The sequence below is a fragment of the Procambarus clarkii genome, chromosome 13 (genome assembly GCF_040958095.1).
Source record: "Procambarus clarkii isolate CNS0578487 chromosome 13, FALCON_Pclarkii_2.0, whole genome shotgun sequence".
In the NCBI taxonomy this organism is placed as follows: Eukaryota; Metazoa; Arthropoda; class Malacostraca; order Decapoda; family Cambaridae; genus Procambarus; species Procambarus clarkii.
Genome location: NC_091162.1, coordinates 21605201 through 21629047, shown reverse-complemented (window position 1 = coordinate 21629047; position 23847 = coordinate 21605201). Strand labels below are relative to the sequence as shown.

The 23847-nt window shown below is 45.7% G+C and overlaps 1 protein-coding gene across 1 annotated transcript in view; it reads left to right on the top strand.

Moving 5' to 3' along the window:
- LOC138364389 (axoneme-associated protein mst101(2)-like) overlaps positions 1 to 22433 on the top strand; it is a 63264-nt gene extending 40831 nt beyond the window's left edge. Inside the window, exons 4-7 of the mRNA XM_069324008.1 lie at positions 298 to 1086; positions 5384 to 5512; positions 21122 to 21275; positions 22274 to 22433. Of these exons, the coding sequence (XP_069180109.1) occupies positions 298 to 1086; positions 5384 to 5512; positions 21122 to 21275; positions 22274 to 22433 (1232 nt within the window). The remainder of the gene's footprint in view (positions 1 to 297; positions 1087 to 5383; positions 5513 to 21121; positions 21276 to 22273) is intronic.
- The last annotated feature ends 1414 nt before the right edge of the window (positions 22434 to 23847 follow it).

Below are 23847 nucleotides of genomic sequence, written 5' to 3'. Positions count from 1 at the left end.
GAGCCTCCAGGAAGAGTAAGAAGGACAGAGGCCACAAGACTGGAGCCTCCAGGAAGAGTAAGAAGGACAGAGGCCACAAGACTGGAGCCTCCAGGAAGAGTAAGAAGGACAGAGGCCACAAGACTGGAGCCTCCAGGAAGAGTAAAAAGGACAGAGGCCACAAGACTGGAGCCTCCAGGAAGAGTAAGAAGGATAGGGACCACAAGACTGGAGCCTCCAGGAAGAGTAAGAAGGACAGAGGCCACAAGACTGGAGCCTCCAGGAAGAGTAAGAAGGACAGAGGCCACAAGACTGGAGCCTCCAGGAAGAGTAAAAAGGACAGAGGCCACAAGACTGGAGCCTCCAGGAAGAGTAAGAAGGATAGGGACCACAAGACTGGAGCCTCCAGGAAGAGTAAGAAGGACAGAGGCCACAAGACTGGAGCCTCCAGGAAGAGTAAGAAGGACAAAAGCAACAAGACTGGAGCCTCCAGGAAGAGTAAAAAGGACAGAGGCCACAAGACTGGAGCCTCCAGGAAGAGTGAGAAGGATAGGGGCCACAGGACTGGAGCCTCCAGGAAGAGTAAGAAGGAGAGAGGCCACAAGACTGGAGCCTCCAGGAAGAGTACGAAGGTCAGGGGCCACAAGACAGGAGCCTCCAGGAAGAGTAAGAAGGAAAGAGGACACAAGACTGGAGCCTCCAGGAAGAGTAAGAAGGACAGAGGCCACAAGACTGGAGCCTCCAGGAAGAGTAAGAAGGACAGGGGCCACAAGACTGGGGCCTCCAGGAAGAGTAAGAAGGACAGAGGCCACAAGACTGGAGCCTCCAGGAAGAGTAAGAAGGACAGAGGCCACAAGATTGGAGCTTCCAGGAAGAGTAAGAAGGGCAGAGGCCACAAGACTGGAGCCTCCAGGAAGAGTAAGAAGGACAGAGGCCACAAAGGTGGAGGCTCTGGGGAAGGACAGGCACTGGACAACCGGTGCAAGAAGACTGTGAAGGCGTGCAAGAAGTACGGCGGCCAGTGTGTCAGTCCAGATTCGAAGTGTTCATCTGTGTACAAAACTTTCACGAGCGGATCCTGTAAGACTTGTAAATGTTGCAAACAAGGTGAGTGTTGTCTGCTTTATTTATGTTATATTGCTTACATCCAGCCTATTGTTGTTGTGTTGCTGACACCCAGACTACTGTTGTGTTCCAGACTGTTGTTGTTGTTGTTGTGTTGCAGACACCCAGACTACTGTTGTGTTGTTGACATCCAGACTTTTATTGTTGTGTTCCAGACACCCAGACTGTTGTTGTTGTTGTGTTGCTGACACCAAGACTTTTATTATTGTGTTCCAGACACCCTGACTGTTCTTGTGGTGTGGCTGACACCCAGACTATAGTCGTTGTGTTGCTGACACCCAGACTGTTGTTGTTGTGTTGCTGACACCCAGACTATTGTTATTGTGTTGCTGACACCCAGACTGTTGTTGTTGTGTTGCTGACACCCAGACTGTTGTTGTTGTGTTGTTGACACCCAGACTATTGTTGTTGTGTTGCTGACACCCAGACTGTTGTTGTTGTGTTGCTGACACCCAGACTATTGTTGTTGTGTTGCTGACACCCAGATTATTGTTGTGGTTGCTGACACCCAGACTGTTGTTGTTGTGTTGCTGACACCCAGACTGTTGTTGTTGTGTTGCTGACACCCAGACTGTTGTTGTTGTGTTGTTGACACCCAGACTATTGTTGTTGTGTTGCTGACACCCAGACTGTTGTTGTTGTGTTGCTGACACCCAGACTATTGTTGTTGTGTTGCTGACACCCAGATTATTGTTGTGGTTGCTGACACCCAGACTGTTGTTGTTGTGTTGCTGACACCCAGACTGTTGTTGTGTTGCTGACACCCAGACTGTTGTTGTTGTGTTGCTGACACCCAGACTGTTGTTGTTGTGTTGCTGACACCCAGACTATTGTTGTTGTGTTGCTGACACCCAGACTGTTGTTGTTGTGTTGCTGACACCCAGACTGTTGTTGTGTTGCTGACACCCAGACTGTTGTTGTTGTGTTGCTGACACCCAGACTGTTGTTGTTGTGTTGCTGACACCCAGACTATTGTTGTTGTGTTGCTGACACCCAGACTATTGTTGTTGTGTTGCTGACACCCAGATTATTGTTGTGGTTGCTGACACCCAGACTATTGTTGTTGTGTTGCTGACACCCAGACTATTGTTGTTGTGTTGCTGACACCCAGACTGTTGTTGTTGTGTTGTTGACACCCAGACTATTGTTGTTGTGTTGCTGACACCCAGACTATTGTTGTTGTGTTGCTGACACCCAGACTATTGTTGTTGTGTTGCTGACACCCAGACTATTGTTGTTGTGTTGCTGACACCCAGATTATTGTTGTGGTTGCTGACACCCAGACTATTGTTGTTGTGTTGCTGACACCCAGACTATTGTTGTTGTGTTGCTGACACCCAGACTATTGTTGTTGTGTTGCTGACACCCAGACTATTGTTGTTGTGTTGCTGACACCCAGACTATTGTTGTTGTGTTGCTGACACCCAGACTATTGTTGTGTTGCTGACACCCAGACTATTGTTGTTGTGTTGCTGACACCCAGACTATTGTTGTTGTGTTGCTGACACCCAGACTATTGTTGTTATGTTGCTGACACTTAGACTATTGTTGTTGTGTTGCTGACACTTAGACTATTGTTGTTGTGTTGCTGACACCCAGACTATTGTTGTGTTGCTGACACCCAGACTATTGTTGTTGTGTTGCTGACACTTAGACTATTGTTGTTGTGTTGCTGACACCCAGACTATTGTTGTGTTGCTGACACCCAGACTGTTGTTGTTGTGTTGCTGACACCCAGACTATTGTTGTTGTGTTGCTGACACCCAGACTATTGTTGTGTTGCAGACACCCAGACTGTTGTTGTTGTTGTGTTGCAGACACCCAGACTACTGTTGTGTTGTTGACATCCAGACTTTTATTGTTGTGTTCCAGACACCCAGACTGTTGTTGTTGTTGTGTTGCTGACACCAAGACTTTTATTATTGTGTTCCAGACACCCTGACTGTTCTTGTGGTGTGGCTGACACCCAGACTATAGTTGTTGTGTTGCTGACACCCAGACTGTTGTTGTTGTGTTGCTGACACCCAGACTATTGTTATGTTGCTAAAAACAGTTATTAGGAAGTTGTGCTATTTAACTGGTGGTTATAATCATTGATAGTTGAGATTTGTTTCCTAAGGGTAAACTTTTATCATACAGTTGGATTACTTCATGTCCACTCTTCCTATCAGCTCTTGTATGACCACAAGTATTTGGTAATTAAATCCCATGTGTATTACTGCCCAAGATTTTTGGATTAATGCTTGTTAAGTGATATTAATGAAGCTTTTGTAAATCCTTCACCAAAGATGTTGCCTCTCGGCCTTGTTTGTTGCGGTAAATGTCGCTAGTTATTATTCCTTTACGAACATGATGACATTGTAAACCGGGATCGCTTTATCACCTGTTACACCAGCGGTGTTACACCAGCGGTGTTACACCAGGGGTGTTACACCAAGGGTGTTACACCAGCGGTGTTACACCAGCGGTGTTACACCAACGATGTTACACCAGCGATGTTACACCAGCGGTGTTACACCAGGGGTGTTACACCAGCGGTGTTACACCAACGATGTTACACCAGCGATGTTACACCAGCGGTGTTACACCAGCGGTGTTACACCAGGGGTGTTACACCAAGGGTGTTACACCAGCGGTGTTACACCAGCGATGTTACACCAGCGGTGTTACACCAGCGGTGTTACACCAAGGGTGTTACACCAGGGGTGTTACACCAGGGGTGTTACTCCAAGGGTGTTACACCAGCGGTGTTACACCAGGGGTGTTACACCAGCGGTGTTACACCAGCGGTGTTACACCAGGGGTGTTACACCAACGATGTTACACCAGCGGTGTTACACCAGCGGTGTTACACCAGCGATGTTACACCAGGGGTGCTACACCAGGGGTGTTACACCAGCGATGTTACACCAGCGGTGTTACACCAGGGGTGTTACACCAGCGGTGTTACACCAGCGATGTTACACCAGCGGTGTTACACCAGGGGTGCTACACTAGGGGTGTTACACCAGGGGTGCTACACCAGGGGTGCTACACCAGGGGTGTTACACCAGCGATGTTACACCAGCGGTGTTACACCTGCGGTGTTACACCAGGGGTGCTACACCAGCGGTGTTACACCAGCGGTGTTACACCAGGGGTGCTACACCAGGGGTGTTACACCAGCGATGTTACACCAGCGGTGTTACACTAGGGGTGTTACACCAGCGGTGTTACACCAGGGGTGCTACACCAGGGGTGTTACACCAGCGGTGTTACACCAGGGGTGTTACACCAGCGGTGTTACACCAGCAGTGTTACACCAGGGGTGTTACACCAGCGATGTTACACCAGCGGTGTTACACCAGGGGTGTTACACCAGGGGTGCTACACCAGGGGTGTTACACCAGCGATGTTACACCAGCGATGTTACACCAGGGGTGTTACACCAGCGGTGTTACACCAGGGGTGTTACACCAGCAGTGTTACACCAGGGGTGTTACACCAGCGATGTTACACCAGCGGTGTTACACCAGGGGTGTTACACCAGCGGTGTTACACCAGGGGTGCTACACCAGGGGTGTTACACCAGCGGTGTTACACCAGGGGTGTTACACCAGCGGTGTTACACCAGCAGTGTTACACCAGGGGTGTTACACCAGCGATGTTACACCAGCGGTGTTACACCAGGGGTGTTACACCAGGGGTGCTACACCAGGGGTGTTACACCAGCGATGTTACACCAGGGGTGTTACACCAGGGGTGTTACACCAGGGGTGTTACACCAGCGGTGTTACACCAGGGGTGCTACACCAGTGGTGTTACATCAGTGTTACACGAACATGAAGATCGCGAATTCTGGAACTCTGTGAGAGACGTCATGACCAGTGAGGTGTTTCTCTCCACTAGTGCTCCAGGACGTGAGCCGCTGCTCTGGGCACTTATGTATGTCTTAGATCATTTTCTGACCATCTTATTCCAATAGATGGTCAGAAAATAGTAATATCCTTCATTTATTGTGTACCAGCAACTGTGCTGCCAAGTGATAGTTTGCCTTGCAAGTCTTCCTGCCATCAGTGGGAAATGTTTTCATACACACATGATATTGTATGTCGTAAAACTGTCCTTCATTAACAGATTGTAAAACCAAGAGCAAGTGCAAGAGGCACCAGGACCACTGAGAGTAGTGTCTGGTCTCCCGAAGTGACTACGGGGAAGGTGGCTCCATTACCCGACTCGTCGAGGCCTACCTTTATACACACATGATATTATATATTGTAAAACTGTCCTTCATTAACAGATTGCAAAACCAAGAGCAAGTGCAAGAAGCGTGGAGGGTCCTGCAAGACGTTGTGTTCGGCGGGTGAGAGCGTTTATAAGACTGGCTGTAAAGGACGGAAGTGCAAGTGTTGTGTGGTGGGTGGTGGAGGTAAGTGTTGTGTGGCGGGTGGTGGAGGTAAGTGTTGTGTGGCGGGTGGTGGAGGTAAGTGTTGTGTGGCGGGTGGTGGAAGTAAGTGGTGTGTGGTGGGTGGTAGAGGTAAGTGTTGTGTGGTGGGTGGTGGAGGTAAGTGTTGTGTGGCGGGTGGTGGAGGTAAGTGTTGTGTGGCGGGTGATGGAGGTAAGTGTTGTGTGGAGGGTGGTGGAGGTAAGTGTTGTGTGGCGGGTGGTGGAGGTAAGTGTTGTGTGGCGGGTGGTGGAGGTAAGTGTTGTGTGGCGGGTGATGGAGGTAAGTGTTGTGTGGTGGGTGGTGGAAGTAAGTGGTGTGTGGTGGGTGGTAGAGGTAAGTGTTGTGTGGTGGGTGGTGGAGGTAAGTGTTGTGTGGCGGGTGGTGGAGGTAAGTGTTGTGTAGGTGGAGAGAACGAGAACAAAGGCGCATAAAGCAAACGATATCATAGATATCCGATTCACTAAGAATTCTATGGAGGGACAAGTGACCGCGAGGGACGGTCGGAAAGCAAGACGCACGCGCATCCTAGAAGTCAGGACATTCAACAAAGATATGCACGTCCGTAAGAGGGACAATACAGTATGGACAATAAGGAGCAGGACAGCGCTCTATTAAGTACCCATGAGTTAAGCGTGTATGGCCAATACGTAACTTCGCCAGAGCCGTTTCCCACCGCCGGTTACGGTGGTAGGAGGAAGGCCATGAGTACACACTAATCTTAAGAGCACTCAGTTTGTTGCCAAGACCAACGACCCTGCCCGTGGGCAAGGATGGAGGAATGAATACCTGGGTAAAAGTCGGAATAAAGAATACCTTTACGGGTGATGGGACAAGAGCGGACAGTTTCCCTAGCGGCAGCGTCTGCATGCTTAAGGACACACCAATATGGCTGAGAACCCAGTAAAACTCCACTATCTTAAACCTCCTGGAGGATTCGAGAACCGCCATTGAAGCCTTGCAACAAGAACACATATGTGATAACATCCATCTGATCACAAATGTCATATCATTCATGCAAACACTCAAACGACAAGGCCGACGGGTACTTATCAACTGGGTGCCAAGTCATGTGGGAATAATAGGAAATGACATTGCAGACGAAGCTGCAAAACTTGCTACTAAGAGGAGAAATGTAGACATTTACATACCACAGAGTCTATCACAGATTAAGAAAGTAATTAGAAACAGAGCAATGCAAAAGATGTACAGTGACCACAACACAGCAGTTGCAACATAAGGATCTGCGGGTTGGTACAAGAATTCAACTAACTACGAACCACTTAGTTTGATGAAAGGGAACAGTAGAGCAACAGAAGTGCATTTACATCGCATCAGGCTTGGATACCCATGTGCATGGGAAATAGGCTTACAGGTTCCGGAAGATGAGAGGAAATGTCAACACTGTGGAGAAATGCCCGACAGACCACTGGAACATTATCTAACACAGTGCACAGTTACAAACCCATTAAGATTTCAACTTAGTTTCAACAGAGCAGAAGAAGTTGTTAAACACATATGGCAAAATCTTACTGAAGCGACCATACGAGTCATAAATACTCATACTCCGCCCAAGTAAAACAGAAACAAGCAACACTTAATGGGCCAGCCATGTAATGATCTGGGGCTCAGATCATTGGTTCTCCCTTCTCCCCTCTTTTCCCTCCCCTTCTCCCCTCCTTTCCTTCTCCCTCTCTCCTCCTTCCTTCTCCCCTCCCCTTGGCCGTCATTCGTCTCCTCCTCTTCCCCCCCCCCTGTCGCCCATTTGTCAGGGTCAAGAGGTTGACCTGAGGGTAGGGTGGTCGTGGATACCTTGGCTTCTCCCACTCAATTCCCCACTCAGATATTTCCCTCTCCACCCCCTCTCATCCCTCTCTGTCCCTCTCAGCAGCGGCCTTCCCCATACCAGGCAGAGTCAAATGTCCCTACTCCTATCTTAGAGGAGACAGGCTTGAACATAAATTATCAGTTTTGTAAACATTGCTCGCAGGTGTCTGGGCTCCATAGACGCGCCTTGTCCCCCTTCTCTAGCTGGGGAGAGCTGACTCAATCTTCAGGAATTCATGTAGCTTTCCACGACAGATCAGTGAAGGTGATTGGCCTGAGATAAGGGCCAAGTCCTTATTGGCCCTAGAGTGCCAGACCTCAGGCCTACGTGTTAAATGGTTGGCCAGTGCCAAAATAATGGGTGGAGCCCTGGGGCTGTATTAGATGGTGGGAGGAGCAATCCTTCCCAGCAATAAGTTGGAAAAACTAAATTTCATCAGTGTGTCTTGGGAGTGTAGTAGGAACAGGGCCGCAAGCCCGTATCCTCGGGGCTGAGGGCAGCCATCAACATCGTGGCCGTAGTGCGGGTATTTAAGGTATAGTGCACTTGAGTTTTGTGTCCTCGGTAAATATCCATTGTGCCTCTAGGGAATAGAATAGGTTATGTGTTCAAATTGTCTTAATTTACATGTTTCATAAAATAAATTGTATAGCTTGTCCAGTGGTATTCACTTAACTCCCCTTTGATATATTTTGCTACTTTGTCATTTTTAGGTGTTGTATTGGAAGCCCCCATGTTCTCCTACTATTAATAGATACTAAAGTTGCCCTTGGATTCAAATAAGTAACGTAAATTACACAAACTAATTTTCCAAAATTTATTACTGAAATTCATATTACCCGGAGTCCCATGGTTACTGATTCCTTGCCTTCCTGGGGGATCGGTGATTGACACATTCAGGTATGGTTGGTCGGGAAGGTGGTGGCAGTGTAAATGTGTTTTGTTATTGTTTTTTTTTTCTAATAACCCTGGTCCTTGGTGTATCTTCCTCATTTAATATTCCTCTTACATACGTGGCCGTCCAGTGAGGGGTCATGCTGGACTGTAACAGTGTTAAGCTGGGGTATTGAGTGAAGAGAGACAGAGATTTACAACAGAGAGCGTATATTACGATCACGAGAGATAACAAGATAACAGGATTAATACTGGGAAACATTGGGTTATTACAATAAAGGCCGCGGTTATTAAGTCGGGAGTCTTGTGTTGAGAGTTAATGAGGCGGCTCCTGCCAATCAGAGTAGGAAACTTGCACCTAGATGGCGGGGCCCTTACCGAGTAATTGAAAGAAAAGGTCCGGTTAATTTTGTTATTAAAGGTATTTTTGAAGACCAAGTTGAGAGAACGATTCACATTAATAAATTAAAACCTTATCACGCGAGGGAGGAACTAGAGCTGCCGTCAGCAAGTCTAATTCCTGACCTGTCTAATGATTCAAGTGCTGAGTCAGATGATGAGGATGACCTCCTGTCAGATCTCATCAGTAGTCAAGTTCAATCTTGTCACCCTATGGTAACAAGGTCGCGAGCTGTACAGTAAATTGGTAATGATCTCCCCTAGTCAGGTTTAGTAATTTCATAATAATTATCCTGTAGAGGCACTGGTGTGTATTTACTGATGTGCATGACTCAGGTAGCATACTTGCCTTGCTCTGGGGTTTCCAACTTCCTATACCTCAGAGTAATATCCATGCTTCCGCCATTTGTTGTTGTCTGTCTTTCTCAGGTCTGATGGTACACCAGTTCCAGCCTCCCAGTCACACGTGAACCAAGGATCGAGATCAGCAGGTCTGGGGATGACCCACCTGGCTGATAAGATCGGGGTCTGAGGCACGTTACATAAAGTCCTCCCCCCTTGTACCCGGTAACTCGTCAATTGGTTATCCGGAAGGGGTGACTGGCGTACAGTCACCCGGCCGACACCTCACGTCACCAACGAGGTTGTCCCAGTCCAGCCATGCTGTCTTCACGGAGCAGAGTCCAGTCACCATTACAACCGTGGGCTAGCTGTCTCAAGGTCACCAACCACGCCCACCAGCCGCGTAGTCAAGACTGCGGGAAAACCGGAAGTGGAAGACGAGTGGTCTACGAACAAGAACGCTAATTGCAAGGACTTGTCAGCTCTCTCAAAACCTGCGGTTGCGTCGTCTGTGGAAATCAAGATGCAACGCGGTGGTCTCAGGTACGAACAGCACTACCCCTACAGAGTGCTTGCGGAATCGCCAGATGAGGTACAATCCTGTACCTCGGCCCAAGTTCAGCTACACGAGGGGTTGCACGGAAGGTGTACCGGCCCAGTAGTACCGGGATGACAAGTAAACGCCGGTAGATGACGTCGCCCAGGAGCTGAGGCAGGGCCCACCTGTCCTGTCACCATGCCATCCTCTTCAACGCCACTCGAACCTCACTACCAACGCGAGACATCGTGATACGTCGAAGCTGTGCTCTACTGTGGCAGCCATGGTTAACAGGAATCCATCAAGACTGTTTGGGGAGCGATAAGAAGAGGTGAACCCGGGTTCCTGTTAGCGGGGTCCACCTGAGCTGACAGCCGCCAGCTGTCAGCTGTCACTCAAGTCAGGTGCGGGTAGTACTAGACCCCCTGTACTGTCCGTAGTTGGCCGGGGTCGGAAATGGAACTTCCAGACGACCAGGATCTTCAAGCAACATGAGGTAGTCGCCGGAATCTACAGCAACCAAATGTCAACAGGAACGAACGAGAGAAAATATTTATAGAAAAGTTCATATAAAAATAAACGCTATTAATATAGTAAACTGTGGTAACTCGGAACAGTTCAACTTTTAATTTTCCATCTGTTAGTAAGCACCTATACACCTTCGGAAAGTTCTCTGGACCAGTATTAAATGTTGAAAACTAGAACTAGTGAAATAGATAAATAAATCTAGAAAGTGAACATCTAGAAAATGACCCTGTCTCTAGATAAGTTGTATGAGAGAACTGGTTTGAGAACCATCTAGTAGGATCTCTAGAAACGTTGATCAGTGGGGAACTTTATCTAGATTTTTCTAGATCCTAGATACTGATAGTTATACATATATTTTTTTTAATTTTTTTTTTGTGGTTTACTGAACAATAAGGGTGTGGTACACAGTCTGACAAATGTGTTCACCCGCTGTTGTTGTGGACTTGAATATGAACTCTGGGATATTAGGAGTTGGAGGAACTTATATCCAGAGTGTTGTTGTTGGTTAAGGGACATGTCTGTGAACATTGATTTTTTTTAATAATAAAAATATTTCTGTGTCTTTTCTTTAGATTTTAAGATTGGGATGCGCTGTGGTGGACAGTTGCCACAGGTGTGGAGTGGAACACTAGGTCCCTGAGAGGTAGTGTTCTTCCATGTTGATATAATTTTATAATTTTGTTAAATTTTTTTAATGACATTGATTTTTTTTATTTAATGTTTTGTGTGATGTGTTTGATCTTTATTCCGGGTGGAATACTGGGTTAGCTGAAGGCTATCAGCTGATTTTAGCTAGTTAGTAATGTTAGGTTGGGATTTCTCCAGTTATTTGTTACTATATCAAGACAGGTATAGGATATTTTGTCTTCCAGGTAGTTGGAAGGGTACGGGGCTGCATCGAAGTGGACAGTCAGGATTATAGGGACGGTCTCTGTCCTTAGGTTTTATGTATTATTACTGTTGTGTTGATAGGTATAAATACATGCTGGGGCGCACCTTTTGGGTGTGCCGTTATTGTTGTTGGAGTATTGTATGGAATTAGTTAGGATTAGATAATTTCTTTTGTTTTGAGGCATTGGTTGAAAATAGTGTTGGGTTAAAAATGTTGTTTTTGGAGTTAATGGTTAGGGTAGGGCAGGATTTCTGGATAAGAAAAGTGTGTGTAACTTGCTTTACACACAAATTTCTTAATTTCCGAGGAGGGGGAGTTGTAATGATCTGGGGCTCAGATCATTGGTTCTCCCTTCTCCCCTCTTTTCCCTCCCCTTCTCCCCTCCTTTCCTTCTCCCTCTCTCCTCCTTCCTTCTCCCCTCCCCTTGGCCGTCATTCGTCTCCTCCTCTTCCCCCCCCCCTGTCGCCCATTTGTCAGGGTCAAGAGGTTGACCTGAGGGTAGGGTGGTCGTGGATACCTTGGCTTCTCCCACTCAATTCCCCACTCAGATATTTCCCTCTCCACCCCCTCTCATCCCTCTCTGTCCCTCTCAGCAGCGGCCTTCCCCATACCAGGCAGAGTCAAATGTCCCTACTCCTATCTTAGAGGAGACAGGCTTGAACATAAATTATCAGTTTTGTAAACATTGCTCGCAGGTGTCTGGGCTCCATAGACGCGCCTTGTCCCCCTTCTCTAGCTGGGGAGAGCTGACTCAATCTTCAGGAATTCATGTAGCTTTCCACGACAGATCAGTGAAGGTGATTGGCCTGAGATAAGGGCCAAGTCCTTATTGGCCCTAGAGTGCCAGACCTCAGGCCTACGTGTTAAATGGTTGGCCAGTGCCAAAATAATGGGTGGAGCCCTGGGGCTGTATTAGATGGTGGGAGGAGCAATCCTTCCCAGCAATAAGTTGGAAAAACTAAATTTCATCAGTGTGTCTTGGGAGTGTAGTAGGAACAGGGCCGCAAGCCCGTATCCTCGGGGCTGAGGGCAGCCATCAACATCGTGGCCGTAGTGCGGGTATTTAAGGTATAGTGCACTTGAGTTTTGTGTCCTCGGTAAATATCCATTGTGCCTCTAGGGAATAGAATAGGTTATGTGTTCAAATTGTCTTAATTTACATGTTTCATAAAATAAATTGTATAGCTTGTCCAGTGGTATTCACTTAACTCCCCTTTGATATATTTTGCTACTTTGTCATTTTTAGGTGTTGTATTGGAAGCCCCCATGTTCTCCTACTATTAATAGATACTAAAGTTGCCCTTGGATTCAAATAAGTAACGTAAATTACACAAACTAATTTTCCAAAATTTATTACTGAAATTCATATTACCCGGAGTCCCATGGTTACTGATTCCTTGCCTTCCTGGGGGATCGGTGATTGACACATTCAGGTATGGTTGGTCGGGAAGGTGGTGGCAGTGTAAATGTGTTTTGTTATTGTTTTTTTTTTTTCTAATAACCCTGGTCCTTGGTGTATCTTCCTCATTTAATATTCCTCTTACATACGTGGCCGTCCAGTGAGGGGTCATGCTGGACTGTAACAGTGTTAAGCTGGGGTATTGAGTGAAGAGAGACAGAGATTTACAACAGAGAGCGTATATTACGATCACGAGAGATAACAAGATAACAGGATTAATACTGGGAAACATTGGGTTATTACAATAAAGGCCGCGGTTATTACGGCAGGGTAAGCGGTCGTTACAGCCAGAGGCTTAGGGCCCGCGCAGGAATATCCCTGAAAAAAACAAAAAAAATCCTGGAGATAAGAAACACCCAATGTTGAATCGACTACCACAGGATGGACTGGATTAAAGGACTCCAAAGCCATGAGCTGTTGTTGTTGGTGGTGTTTATTTAGGGGCAACGACGATCGTGGGATCGGATGCGCCCCGGTGTACCCGTGAAGGATACGCGAAGCCTAATGGCGAAATGAACAGTCTCCGTGGTGTAGTGGTAAGACACTCGCCTGGCGTTCCGCGAGCGCTATGTCATGGGTTCGTATTCTGGCCGGGAACGATTTACTGGGCGCAATTCCTTAACTGTAGCCTCTGTTTAACAAAACAGTAAAATGTGTACTTGGATGAAAAAACGATTCTTCGCGGCGGGGATCGTATTCCAGGGACCTGCCCGAAACGCTACGCGTACTAGTGGCTGTACAAGAATGTAACAACTCTTGTATATATCTCAAAAAAATGAATGTTGCTCATCAGCGGAAACTACCATGCCTTACGGCCAATAAACACAGACGGGCAGATGATTGCGGAGCCCCCAGGAGTCCCTCAGGGTGACAAGCACCTGCCCCGCCCCACACAGAGAACACTGGGTAACAAAATAAAAAACTCGGCCCACAACTAAAGCGCAATATGTTGTCCAGTGCCCCCCCCCCCCCCCCCCGGTACCTCTCGGCCAAGCCGACGCCGGACGCCGCCACCCCGTCAGGAGAACCAACCAGAAAACGTTCAAAATCTATCAACTATCCTCTGACCCAAGGCGAGATGTGCGGACCATAACAAACAAGACCGTTGAAAAGAAATACCAAACGGCAGTATCAAAATCATGAGATTGAACGTGATCCGGCGGCCCCCCAGGCGGTGTCGTCCTGACGTCCGCTCGTCATCAAGGTTTAACCAGGACTCCAGAGCCATGAATGCACTGCAAGAGTCACCGACAACGACAAAGGAAGATTGACAGCGAGAAAGCTGTTGACGAAGAGCATACAAAATTGCATAAAGGTTTACTGTGACAATGCTAGTCTCCAGGGGCAGGCGACACATAAAGGTGTGGTCAGAAAATATACCACCGTAGCCCACACCATCGGCAGACTTAGACCCATCGGTGAAGACGGAGATGGAGCGGGAAGGGAAGAGAACTATCAGGGGAAAAAGCGCCAAGCCATTATGACTATATAGCACTTGGAAGGGATCAGGACAATGTGAGGAGAATCTGAAATAGAGCAGTAACTATTCTGGCAGGCGTTGTGCCAATCGCACATTAATAAAAAAGAAAAGAGAAAACAAAGTAAAGAAATGTTTGATACCTTTACCGTGTGAAAACTGTGGGTAAAAAAAAAAGAATAAAAACTTTAAACATTTAATATAAAAAAAAGATTAATTTTACACAAACTGACAAGTAACAATTAATGAAAACAAAACCCGTTATCCACTTGGCTTAAACACAATCAAAAGAGAAATATACACATGTGAAATTTACGTTAATAACAAAAGTGCGGGTAATACTTTATACAAAAATGCTGTGTGCGTCTACCATCACCTGGAGGCGAGAGTAGTTGCGGTAGCAATGAACACTTGAGGAGTAGTCCGACGCTCTGGATTGATTGATTGATTGATTGATGAAGATTAAGTCACCCAAAAGGCGGCACAGGCATGAATAGCCAGTAAGTGGTGGCCCTTTTGAGCCATTACCAGTATCAAGAGATGATACTGGAGATCTGTGGAGGCGCGACTGCACTCTGCGTGACGGGAGATGTCTCCCGGTCCATATGGTGACCAAATGGTCCCCCCTGGACGCTCTGGACGCTGGCAGGGCTTCTTATACGGGCTGTGACGCCATATTCAGCGTGAATGCTGGTGTTGGAGACAAGAAGCCGGCAGTTAAACGAGCGAGAGAGGTAATTAGCTGCTGGTGTCTGGTTATCCGGCGAGACAACAGGTGCAGGTGTCTCGGGTACGGAAATGTGGAGGGGGAAGGAGGTGTGTGTCTAGACAATACATTTTGGCCCGTAATGTTGTTGTTGAATCTTGATGTTGGAGCATGCAGATACGTTGGTGGTAAGGAACAGGCAGAATCTACTGCTATGTAGGAGATAACAGTAACAATAAGGTTTGGGATGGGACGGGAGGAAGGAATGGTGCCCAACCACTTGGACGGTCGGGGATTCAACGCCGAACTGCTTGAAGGCGAGACCGTCGCTCTACCATCCATCGCAAGTGGTTGGAAATGGAACGGGAGTGTGAAGAAAAGTGAGCAAGGAAAAGGCGTTTCAAAACTGTAGATATGTAAAAGCTTTAGTCACGTGGGTCAAGGTTTTACAAAACTTAGGAAGAGGGACCCTCCATGGGGGGCAAGGATGGAACGACACGAGGAGAAATATTGGTAACAAGAACCGAGAGAGAACCTTGCAAGCGAGACAACCGTACAGAAAGGGGAAGGTGGTGAAAGGAAACAGGACCCACAGGAGGGATAACGGTCAACGTGCGACATAAGCGAGTGTGAGGGTGTTGTAGGGACCGCGCAAGGTAGCGATGACGGCGATCCTGTAGAGACTGGACGCCAGTTTCAACATACAGGCTACCGGAAGGCACCACAACTGAGGCGTAACCCAGTATGGTGCAAAGCGTCAAGACGACGAAGAGTTGAGGGAGAGGCAGACGAGTAAGCAGGAAGTGCAAGTGTTGTGTGGCGGGTGGTGGAGGTAAGTGTTGTGTAGCGAGTGATGGATGTAGGTGTTGTGTGGCGCGTGGTGGATGTAGGTGTTGTGTGGCGCGTGGTGGAGGTGGAGAAGATTGTAACTGTGCTCACCTAACAGCGTCTACGCGGGAGTGAGGTTTAGATCTTTATGCCTTAACTATGTTAACGTTCAAATTCTTTGTCGAATATGTCTTTAAAACTTTGCATGGAGGTGGCTTCCACAGCTTCTTTAAGCGCATTCCACTTGTTGACTACCTGTACAGAGTATGAGTATTTCCTTACATTCCTTCGGCTCATTTGCGTTTCCAGCTTCCCCCTGTGTTCTCTTGCCCTACTTTCTCTCAGTATGAGGAGGCTATCCTTGTCCACCCTCATCTCTTCCCCTCATTATCTTGTATGTTGTGGTCATATCCTCAATGTTCCTTCTCTCTTCTAGGGATGTGAGATTTAGTTCCATTAGCCTATTCTTGTTGCTTTACTCTCTCATCTCCCACACTAATCTTATTGCAAACTTTTGTACTGTTTAAATTTTGGCCTTATGCTTCAAAGGTGCGGATTCCAAGCCGGTGCTGCATATTCTGGTATTGGTGTAACAAATGTTGTGTATCTTGCCTTGAAGGAGTCCTGATTTAGGTTTCAAAATAATGTTTTTTAATATTTGCCAGTTCCATTTACTTCTGATGTTATCCTGTTTATCTGTTTCTCTGGGATGAGTATTAAAACTACTTTCTCTCCTCTCAAATCTTTCTCTCTTTCTTATTTCTGTAGTTGTCTTTCCCTTATGGTGCAAATCTTTCTCTTTCTTATTTCTGTAGTTGTCTTTCCCTTATGGTGCAAATCTTTCTCTTTCTTATTTCTGTAGTTGTCTTTCCCTTATGGTGGAGATGTCTTTGGTCTCCTCTTTCCATTAATCTATTACCTTAGAATTGTTGGATTGAACCCCAGCAACCATTTGTTGGACCACTCCTGGAATTTATCTAGGTCCTTCTGTAACTTCCTGCAGTCATCCTGTTTTTACATTACTCGTCAGCTTTGTGTCATCTGCAAACATTGACTTGTCTGAGCTCACTCCCTCGGGTAGGTCGCTCACATAAATTAGTAATAGCAGTGGTTCGAGGACCAAGCCTTGTGGGACTTTTTTTTTTTTTTTTTATTATTATTTTCTACCACAGACGTGGCCACACATTTACAATGCTAACCAGCATATATACAGTACGTGTTACATTCATCCAGCTTGAAACCTCCTCTCTGATTGTGACTCTTTGTTTTCTGTCCTCCAGGTACTCCCTTACCCAGTTCGTGTTTTCCAGTTATCCCAGCCTGCCTCTCCATCTTGTACACCAGTCTTTTATGAGGAACAGTGTCAAATGCTTTTTGACAATCTAGGAAAATACAGTCTAACCCGCCCCCTTTTTCCTGTCATATTTTAGTAACCCTGTCATATAACTCAACCAAGTTTGTCAGTCATGATTTTCCCTTTCTAATCCAAGCTGCCATTTTGTTATATAGTCAGTCTTGTCCAGATGCTCTACGATTTTCGACCTGTTTACTTTCTCAAGCACTTTAGACAGAATACATGACAATGGCACTGGTCTGTAATGTAAAGCCTCCTTTCTATCCTCTGTTTTGAAAACTGGGACTACATCTGCTATTTTCCAGATTTCTGGGAGATTTCCTGTCTCAATCATTTTATTAAAAATGTTAGATAATAGGTGACAAAGTATTTCTGCAGCCTCCTTCAGCAGCCATGGTGAGATTAGATATTGCTCTATTCCTTTTATCACATATAGTTTCTCCCAACCTTTTCTTACCTCATCTACAGTAACTACAATGTCATCCATTGTTTCTTCCGGCCTTTCATCTCACAACCTTGGTATCTACACTGGTTCTACTGTGTGGAGTAGATCCTTTGTTGATTTAGGTTTAGCTCTAAATATTTTGTTGTGTTCTTCTCATACTGTGGGAACCGACCTGTGAGATTTATATTTATTTAATTTATATGAATTTATATTTACGTTAATTTATATACTTCGATAGCAATTTGTATAATGATAAGTGGACTGTATTTCTGCAATAATCTCTTAATCTCACAAATCGATCCTCTACACATTAGGGGGGTTTATTAAATTAATATATATGCAGCCAATCAAACTACAGTAACTACATACATTGAAGAGTTTCCTTATCTTATAGTACAGCAGGTTAGTCCACCAGGTATAACTAGGGTGTAGACACCAAATTATCCTCTTTGAGGTAGCTTCCATATCACCCAGTAACTGGTGCACAAATCTTGCTTCCTCGTCTTGACCTGTCAAAAGTGCGCTAGCTGTGAAGCCAGATACCTATATATGACAAGTATATCAGAGAAAACAGTACATGGAACATGAAGACCTGGCTTAATTACCTTTAGTTTGAGGCTTCCATGTGATCTAACCGGGTCACCCTATATAATGACATTAATGGCCACTAATGATAAATAATGGGTTTCGGAAAGAACACTTAACTTGATTTGTTGACAGCGTGTTGACAGATGGTACACCTTTGGTATCCATAACACTACGTCCAAGTAAAATTAACAGGAGCCGAATTTGCTCCCGTGTGAGCCTCTGGTCTCGTATAACAATGGCTGCCCTCCTTCCCCCCTGACGCCTGGCCTACTTTGTCCAGATTTCAGAAAGTGATAGAAGGGTCACATTTACTCTACTTTAATATTGATAATTAAGTTAATTTATATAAGATGTTTTTATGATGGTAAAGTCCAAAGACTAATGTATTTAAGAATAATTCCCAGCAGAATAGCTGGTGAATTATAATAGTATGTGGTGATGATATCCCGTTTTCTTTAGACGGTAATTCCACTACAAGTTACGTTTTCTATGGGTAACTTGTTTATACAATACAGCTATTATCTGTATGATTATTAAATGGTGTCGGATTTTCCGACACATACCTCGTTATCATTTTCTGTGAGAATTCCCCCCTTGTCTCCCTAATCTGAGTATATAGCCTTGCACTGTTATTTTTCTCCTTATATGGCTATAGAACAGCTTTAGGTAGTCCTTAATTATTGCAGCAATGTCATTTTCAAATTGCCTCTCGCCTTCTCTCCTAACTTGGGTGTATACAGTTCTGGTTCTCTTTAGTGCCTCTCAATTGTCCTCTAATCCTAGTTCTCTTAATTTTGTTGAGGATTTTCGTCCTTTCATTAGCTTGAAGGAAATATTTACACATTTGTTGAGCGTTTGTTATAAAGCTGTCTCTAAGTGAATCTGATAAGAAATCAGATACTGGAAGGGGTCTGATGCTCCTGAGAACCGGACAAATCCCTTCACAAAAGATGAGAAGCTGGAGATGATCACTGGTCATGTAGGAAACCAGAGGCTGATGTGAAGATGCTATTGCCAGACAGAGGTCCAGAGTTGATGCAGCTCCCATGTGAGAATCTCCCCAACTCTCCAGATCTAGGGACGTAAGGAGTGAAATGGGTCTCTGGGCCACTGAGAGGCAATGACTGATGGCTGTCATGCGGCATGACAAGCGTTGAAGTCGTCCATCATAAGAGTCGGGGAAGCAGAGGTCAAGGGACGGAGAATTGCTGGAGGTAATGCTAAAATTCCAATGTGGTCAAAGCGGAGATCTTCACTAGGAACTGAATCTCGGAGCAGGTTGACACGCCCACTACCACACTTCGTATGGCAGTCTTGGTAGATTCCATACATTCAAATCAAAATCAAATCAAATGTTTATTCAGGTAAAGTACATACATACAAGGTGAGATGCAAACATTGATGGATTTATAGATAGAGCTAGTACATATAATGCCTAAAGCCACTATTACGCAAAGCGTTTCGGGCAGGAAATTGACCGAAAGGAACCACCAGGGCAACAGCCCATGTTTCGCAGAGGCCAACGCTCAAGGGAAGCCTCTCCCAGCCATTTCGCTTAAGTTGTCTGCAGCACGGAACGCGCGTTAACAAGCTTAAAAAGTTGCTTTGGAGTACGAGACATTACAGACTTAAGAGGGAGAGCACCTGTGCGAATTCTCTGTCTTCCTGGAGGCCGACTTCCTTGTCCAGGGGGAGCTTACATAACGTTTCCCTTTCGTAGTCAAAGTTTTCTGGCACGGGATCGGTCGAGGCTCCGGAACTTCGCCACTTGCGACCAGCAACTGGGTTGGGGGCGGGGCTGAGACACTCGAGCATTTCATCCTTATTGAAGTAGTAATTCAGGCTTCACAATGTTTATAACAATGTTTATAACATTGAGAAGGTATAAATGTTATTGGTAAATGTAGGGCAAAACATTAATTACTTTGAATATAATAATGTGCTTCATATAAATTACAAAAAATATAATGGCTCATTAAGTTTTGCACTCCAATATATTGGTCTAGGTGAGGTCTACCTAGACGGTGGACCTATATTTACATATTTACCTTTATGGACGGTGGTTAAGGATTTAGTCTATTATTTAGTATTTAAAATTTGTGCACATCATATGGGTAAGCTATTTCAAAGAACAATGTAAACAGTATTGGAATGCAGCAAATATTAAATAAAAGAATTTCCTAATTATGAGTCATTGACTCAGTCTTCAGTATTTAATGTGCCATGAATTATTTAATATTTAGGCTTACAGTTTATAATATAATTGATAACTTTAATTGTGGGTGAAATATATATATTAGTAAACAGAATAGGTATGGAAAAACACATTGCCTGCAGGCATGCGTCGGCTTCTCTTAGTTTAAATGAATAAAAGTAATGTTGATTTATTAAGTATTTAATAATAAATTGCTATGCTAACTTTAGCCTTTTCATAAATACATATTTTATACGTGTAATACACACACAGAGCACACATTGCAGGCGGGACGGGATCCCCCGACTAAAGTATTTTCTGTTCCCGGTTGTGTAGTCGAGAAAATGTGACTTATGTACGGTTTACGTAACGGAAGGAGGGGTCCGGAGGTGTCCTGACGTTAAGTGGTGGTCTTAAGAAGGTCGGTCTTCATAAACGGTTTCTTAAGTTGGGACGTAACTACGAAAAAAGGCGATAAGATGCATAAGTTTCCTAAAATGAATTTTATTTTCTGAAAATTTTAATATTCAGTTCTGTGATAAGTTTCATAACCAAACTTCATAACAATATGACACGAGTTTAACTCATGAAAGATTAAAGAATCAATGCTCAGGGCGGAGTCTATAGGCATTCAGGACCATTTTCTAGTACGGAACAGAGATTCTTTTATTCAGAACTATAATCAAAGATGGCAATGCTAATGAGATATTTCACACATGCCTGGTTCGGTTCTTTTCGTATTTCTCTCTTATCACAACTTGGCGGTGTGGCTGGAGCATCTAAGGAACATTCTGCTCCTCCCACAGTGTAAGCTGAAGACCATTTAAGGAACATTCTGCTCCTCCCACAGAGTGTAAGCTGAAGACCATTTAAGGAACATTCTGCTCCTCCCACAGAGTGTAAGCTGAAGACCATTTAAGGAACATTCTGCTCCTCCCACAGAGTGTAAGCTGAAGACCATTTAAGGAACATTCTGCTCCTCCCACAGTGTAAGCTGAAGACCATTTAAGGAACATTCTGCTCCTCCCACAGTGTAAGCTGAAGACCATTTAAGGAACATTCTGCTCCTCCCACAGAGTGTAAGCTGAAGACCATTTAAGGAACATTCTGCTCCTCCCACAGAGTGTAAGCTGAAGAAAAAGTGCCAGAAGCTTGGAGGTTCCTGCAGGAAGCGGTGTTCAGCGGGCGAGACCACGGTGAAGAACGGCTGTAGAGGACGCAAGTGCAAGTGTTGTGTGGTGGACGGTAAGTGCAAGGTGGTGTTGTGTGGTGGACGGTAAGTGCAAGTGTTGTGTGGTGGACGGTAAGTGCAAGTGTTGTGAGGTGAACGGTAAGTGCAAGTGTTGTGAGGTGGACGGTAAGTGCAAGTGTTGTGTAGTGGACGGTAAGTGCAAGTGTTGTGAGGTGGACGGTAAGTGCAAGTGTTGTGAGGTGTACGGTAAGTGCAAGTGTTGTGAGGTGGACGGTAAGTGCAAGTGTTGTGTAGTGGACGGTAAGTACAAGTGTTGTGAGGTGGACGGTAAGTGCAAGTGTTGTGAGGTGGACGGTAAGTGCAAGTGTTGTGAGGTGGACGGTAAGTGCAAGTGTTGTGAGGTGGACGGTAAGTGCAAGTGTTGTGAGGTGGACGGTAAGTGCAAGTGTTGTGAGGTGTACTGGGACACTCTGGACCAGGCTGGGTACACCACAATGTTCTTGATCACAATGAATCACTCCTTTGTGTAACAACAAGTTTACTGAGCTGTTTCACATCACAACACAAATTATTTCCTTATAAGGTAAGTTTACACTCAGAAAAGTTCTGGAAAAATACTTGTTTGGTAATATGGTTCCAGTAGGCCTAACTGGTACATTCCCCGATTTGTCCATTAGGCCTAATTATAGCCTCCAACAAAGGGACCAATAGGTCTAATATATATTTGCCTTGCATGGGGGGGGGGTCCTATAGGCCTAACTTAGGCTCACCTCACCCGAGACAGTAGGCCTAATCAGGAATCGCCATGCTTAGCCAAGTAGGCATTGACGTATAGTCTTCCTTCTGTGAGGGGATGGTTCACCGTCTTACTTACACTGAATCCACATGCCTGTGGAAGCCAGTGAACTTGCTAAGTGCACTTGTAAAGTGCGCGAACCTAAGTTTGGTAACCCAGTACCAGAAACATCTTGTGTTTGGGCTCATGTGAGAACCCCAGTCATCAGCATTCCAGAAATGTTACCCTGGCTGGGGTAGCACGTCTGTGGACAGAGTTATAGCCTATAGAATCTTTTCACTGTAAGCTTGGAGGGAGACAAGGTTTACGAGGGAACAGCGAGCCGCATGGTAGTGCGAGCGTGGGCTAACCGCCAGCCACTTGACTCGTCGTCATGGCAACAGCCGCTATCTAAAGCAAACATCTTCAGTCGCCATGTTGGAGCGGACATCTTGGAGTTGCCCTAGTGCCGTGCTACACCATCTCTGATTGGTTGAGAGGGGTAGCCCGCCAAACACACACCGAAACTACGACGTTGGTACAACGTTCGAGCAAGTTTTAACACCTCCTAACCAGTTATAACAACCAATATAGCAGGTTGCAACAACGTTCTAATACGTCATAAACACGTTAAGCCAAAATGTAACAACTTTATTACACGTTGTAACAAGCGGAAAATAGAGACAGTTTCGGTTTGTGTTTCCAGGGAGGCCGTTGAGTGCCTCTCTCTGATTTTTTTTTTTTTTTTTTTTTTTTTTTTTGAAGCAGAGCCCGGGAAGCCGGTGTTCCTGCCCCAAGGCATCATTCTGCTCCAGTCACTACCACAGCCTGATGCCTCTCTTGCTCATTCGGCCAAATTGGGCAAAACGACGTCGTGGTGACTGTCTCCTCAGCTTCTACACTGCCGCCTCGACCAAGACCGCCAGCTGCACGAACAGAATCCAGCTGGAGTCCTCGTCGAGGGGTAGATAGATAGGGAACGAGTGAGAGAAATCTTGGATCGTGGGTAATTTGCATACGAGCAGCAGCAGACTTGTAAATCCCCATTCCAGTGATTATAGACGTTCTAATTCCTGCTAGTGCTCTGTAGCAGTCGATGGGAACGGGGAAATTCGTGTCAGTGATTAAGGCAGATTTCCCATGTTTGTGTAGGACGCTATACGTTGTGCGTGGCATCTGTGTACGAACATTCCGCTTCACCGGTGGATTGGGGGTGCGAACCGAGCCATGTATTGTGGGGGAGGGTTCGAAAGACACGTTAAGTCATCTTTGTACGAATGATACGACGTGAAATACCGCTCCAGCCATCTCCGCTGTGAGCAGCCACCCGCCAGCTGGGTGCCTCACTCACACAATCACCACATAAACGTGGTGATTAGCGTCCTTAATCACCTGAATTTTTTTTTTATTTGTATAAAAGAAATACACAATATACAAAACAGACAATAGAAAACAACAAATCATACATACAAACAGGACAAAAATAACAAAGTACGGAAACACGGATGCAAACTAAACATACCCAACAAAAACCAAGAAAGAAAACACATAAAATATGGCACAATGAGAAAACCCAGAAACGGGCACTGGAGGGTACACACCCACACATACACACACACACACACACACACACACACACACACACACACACACACACACACACACACACACACACACACACACACACACCCACACACCCACACACACACACCCACACCCACACACCCACACACACACACACACACACACACCGCCTCCCTCCTCTGCATAGAAAACCCCCCTACCCCAAACCCTCCCTGCCCCCACTCAAATGTTCAGCAAAATCTCCCTCCCCCCACACCCAATCCCCACCCTTCTACCCCTCCCCTCCTCCCGAGTCCT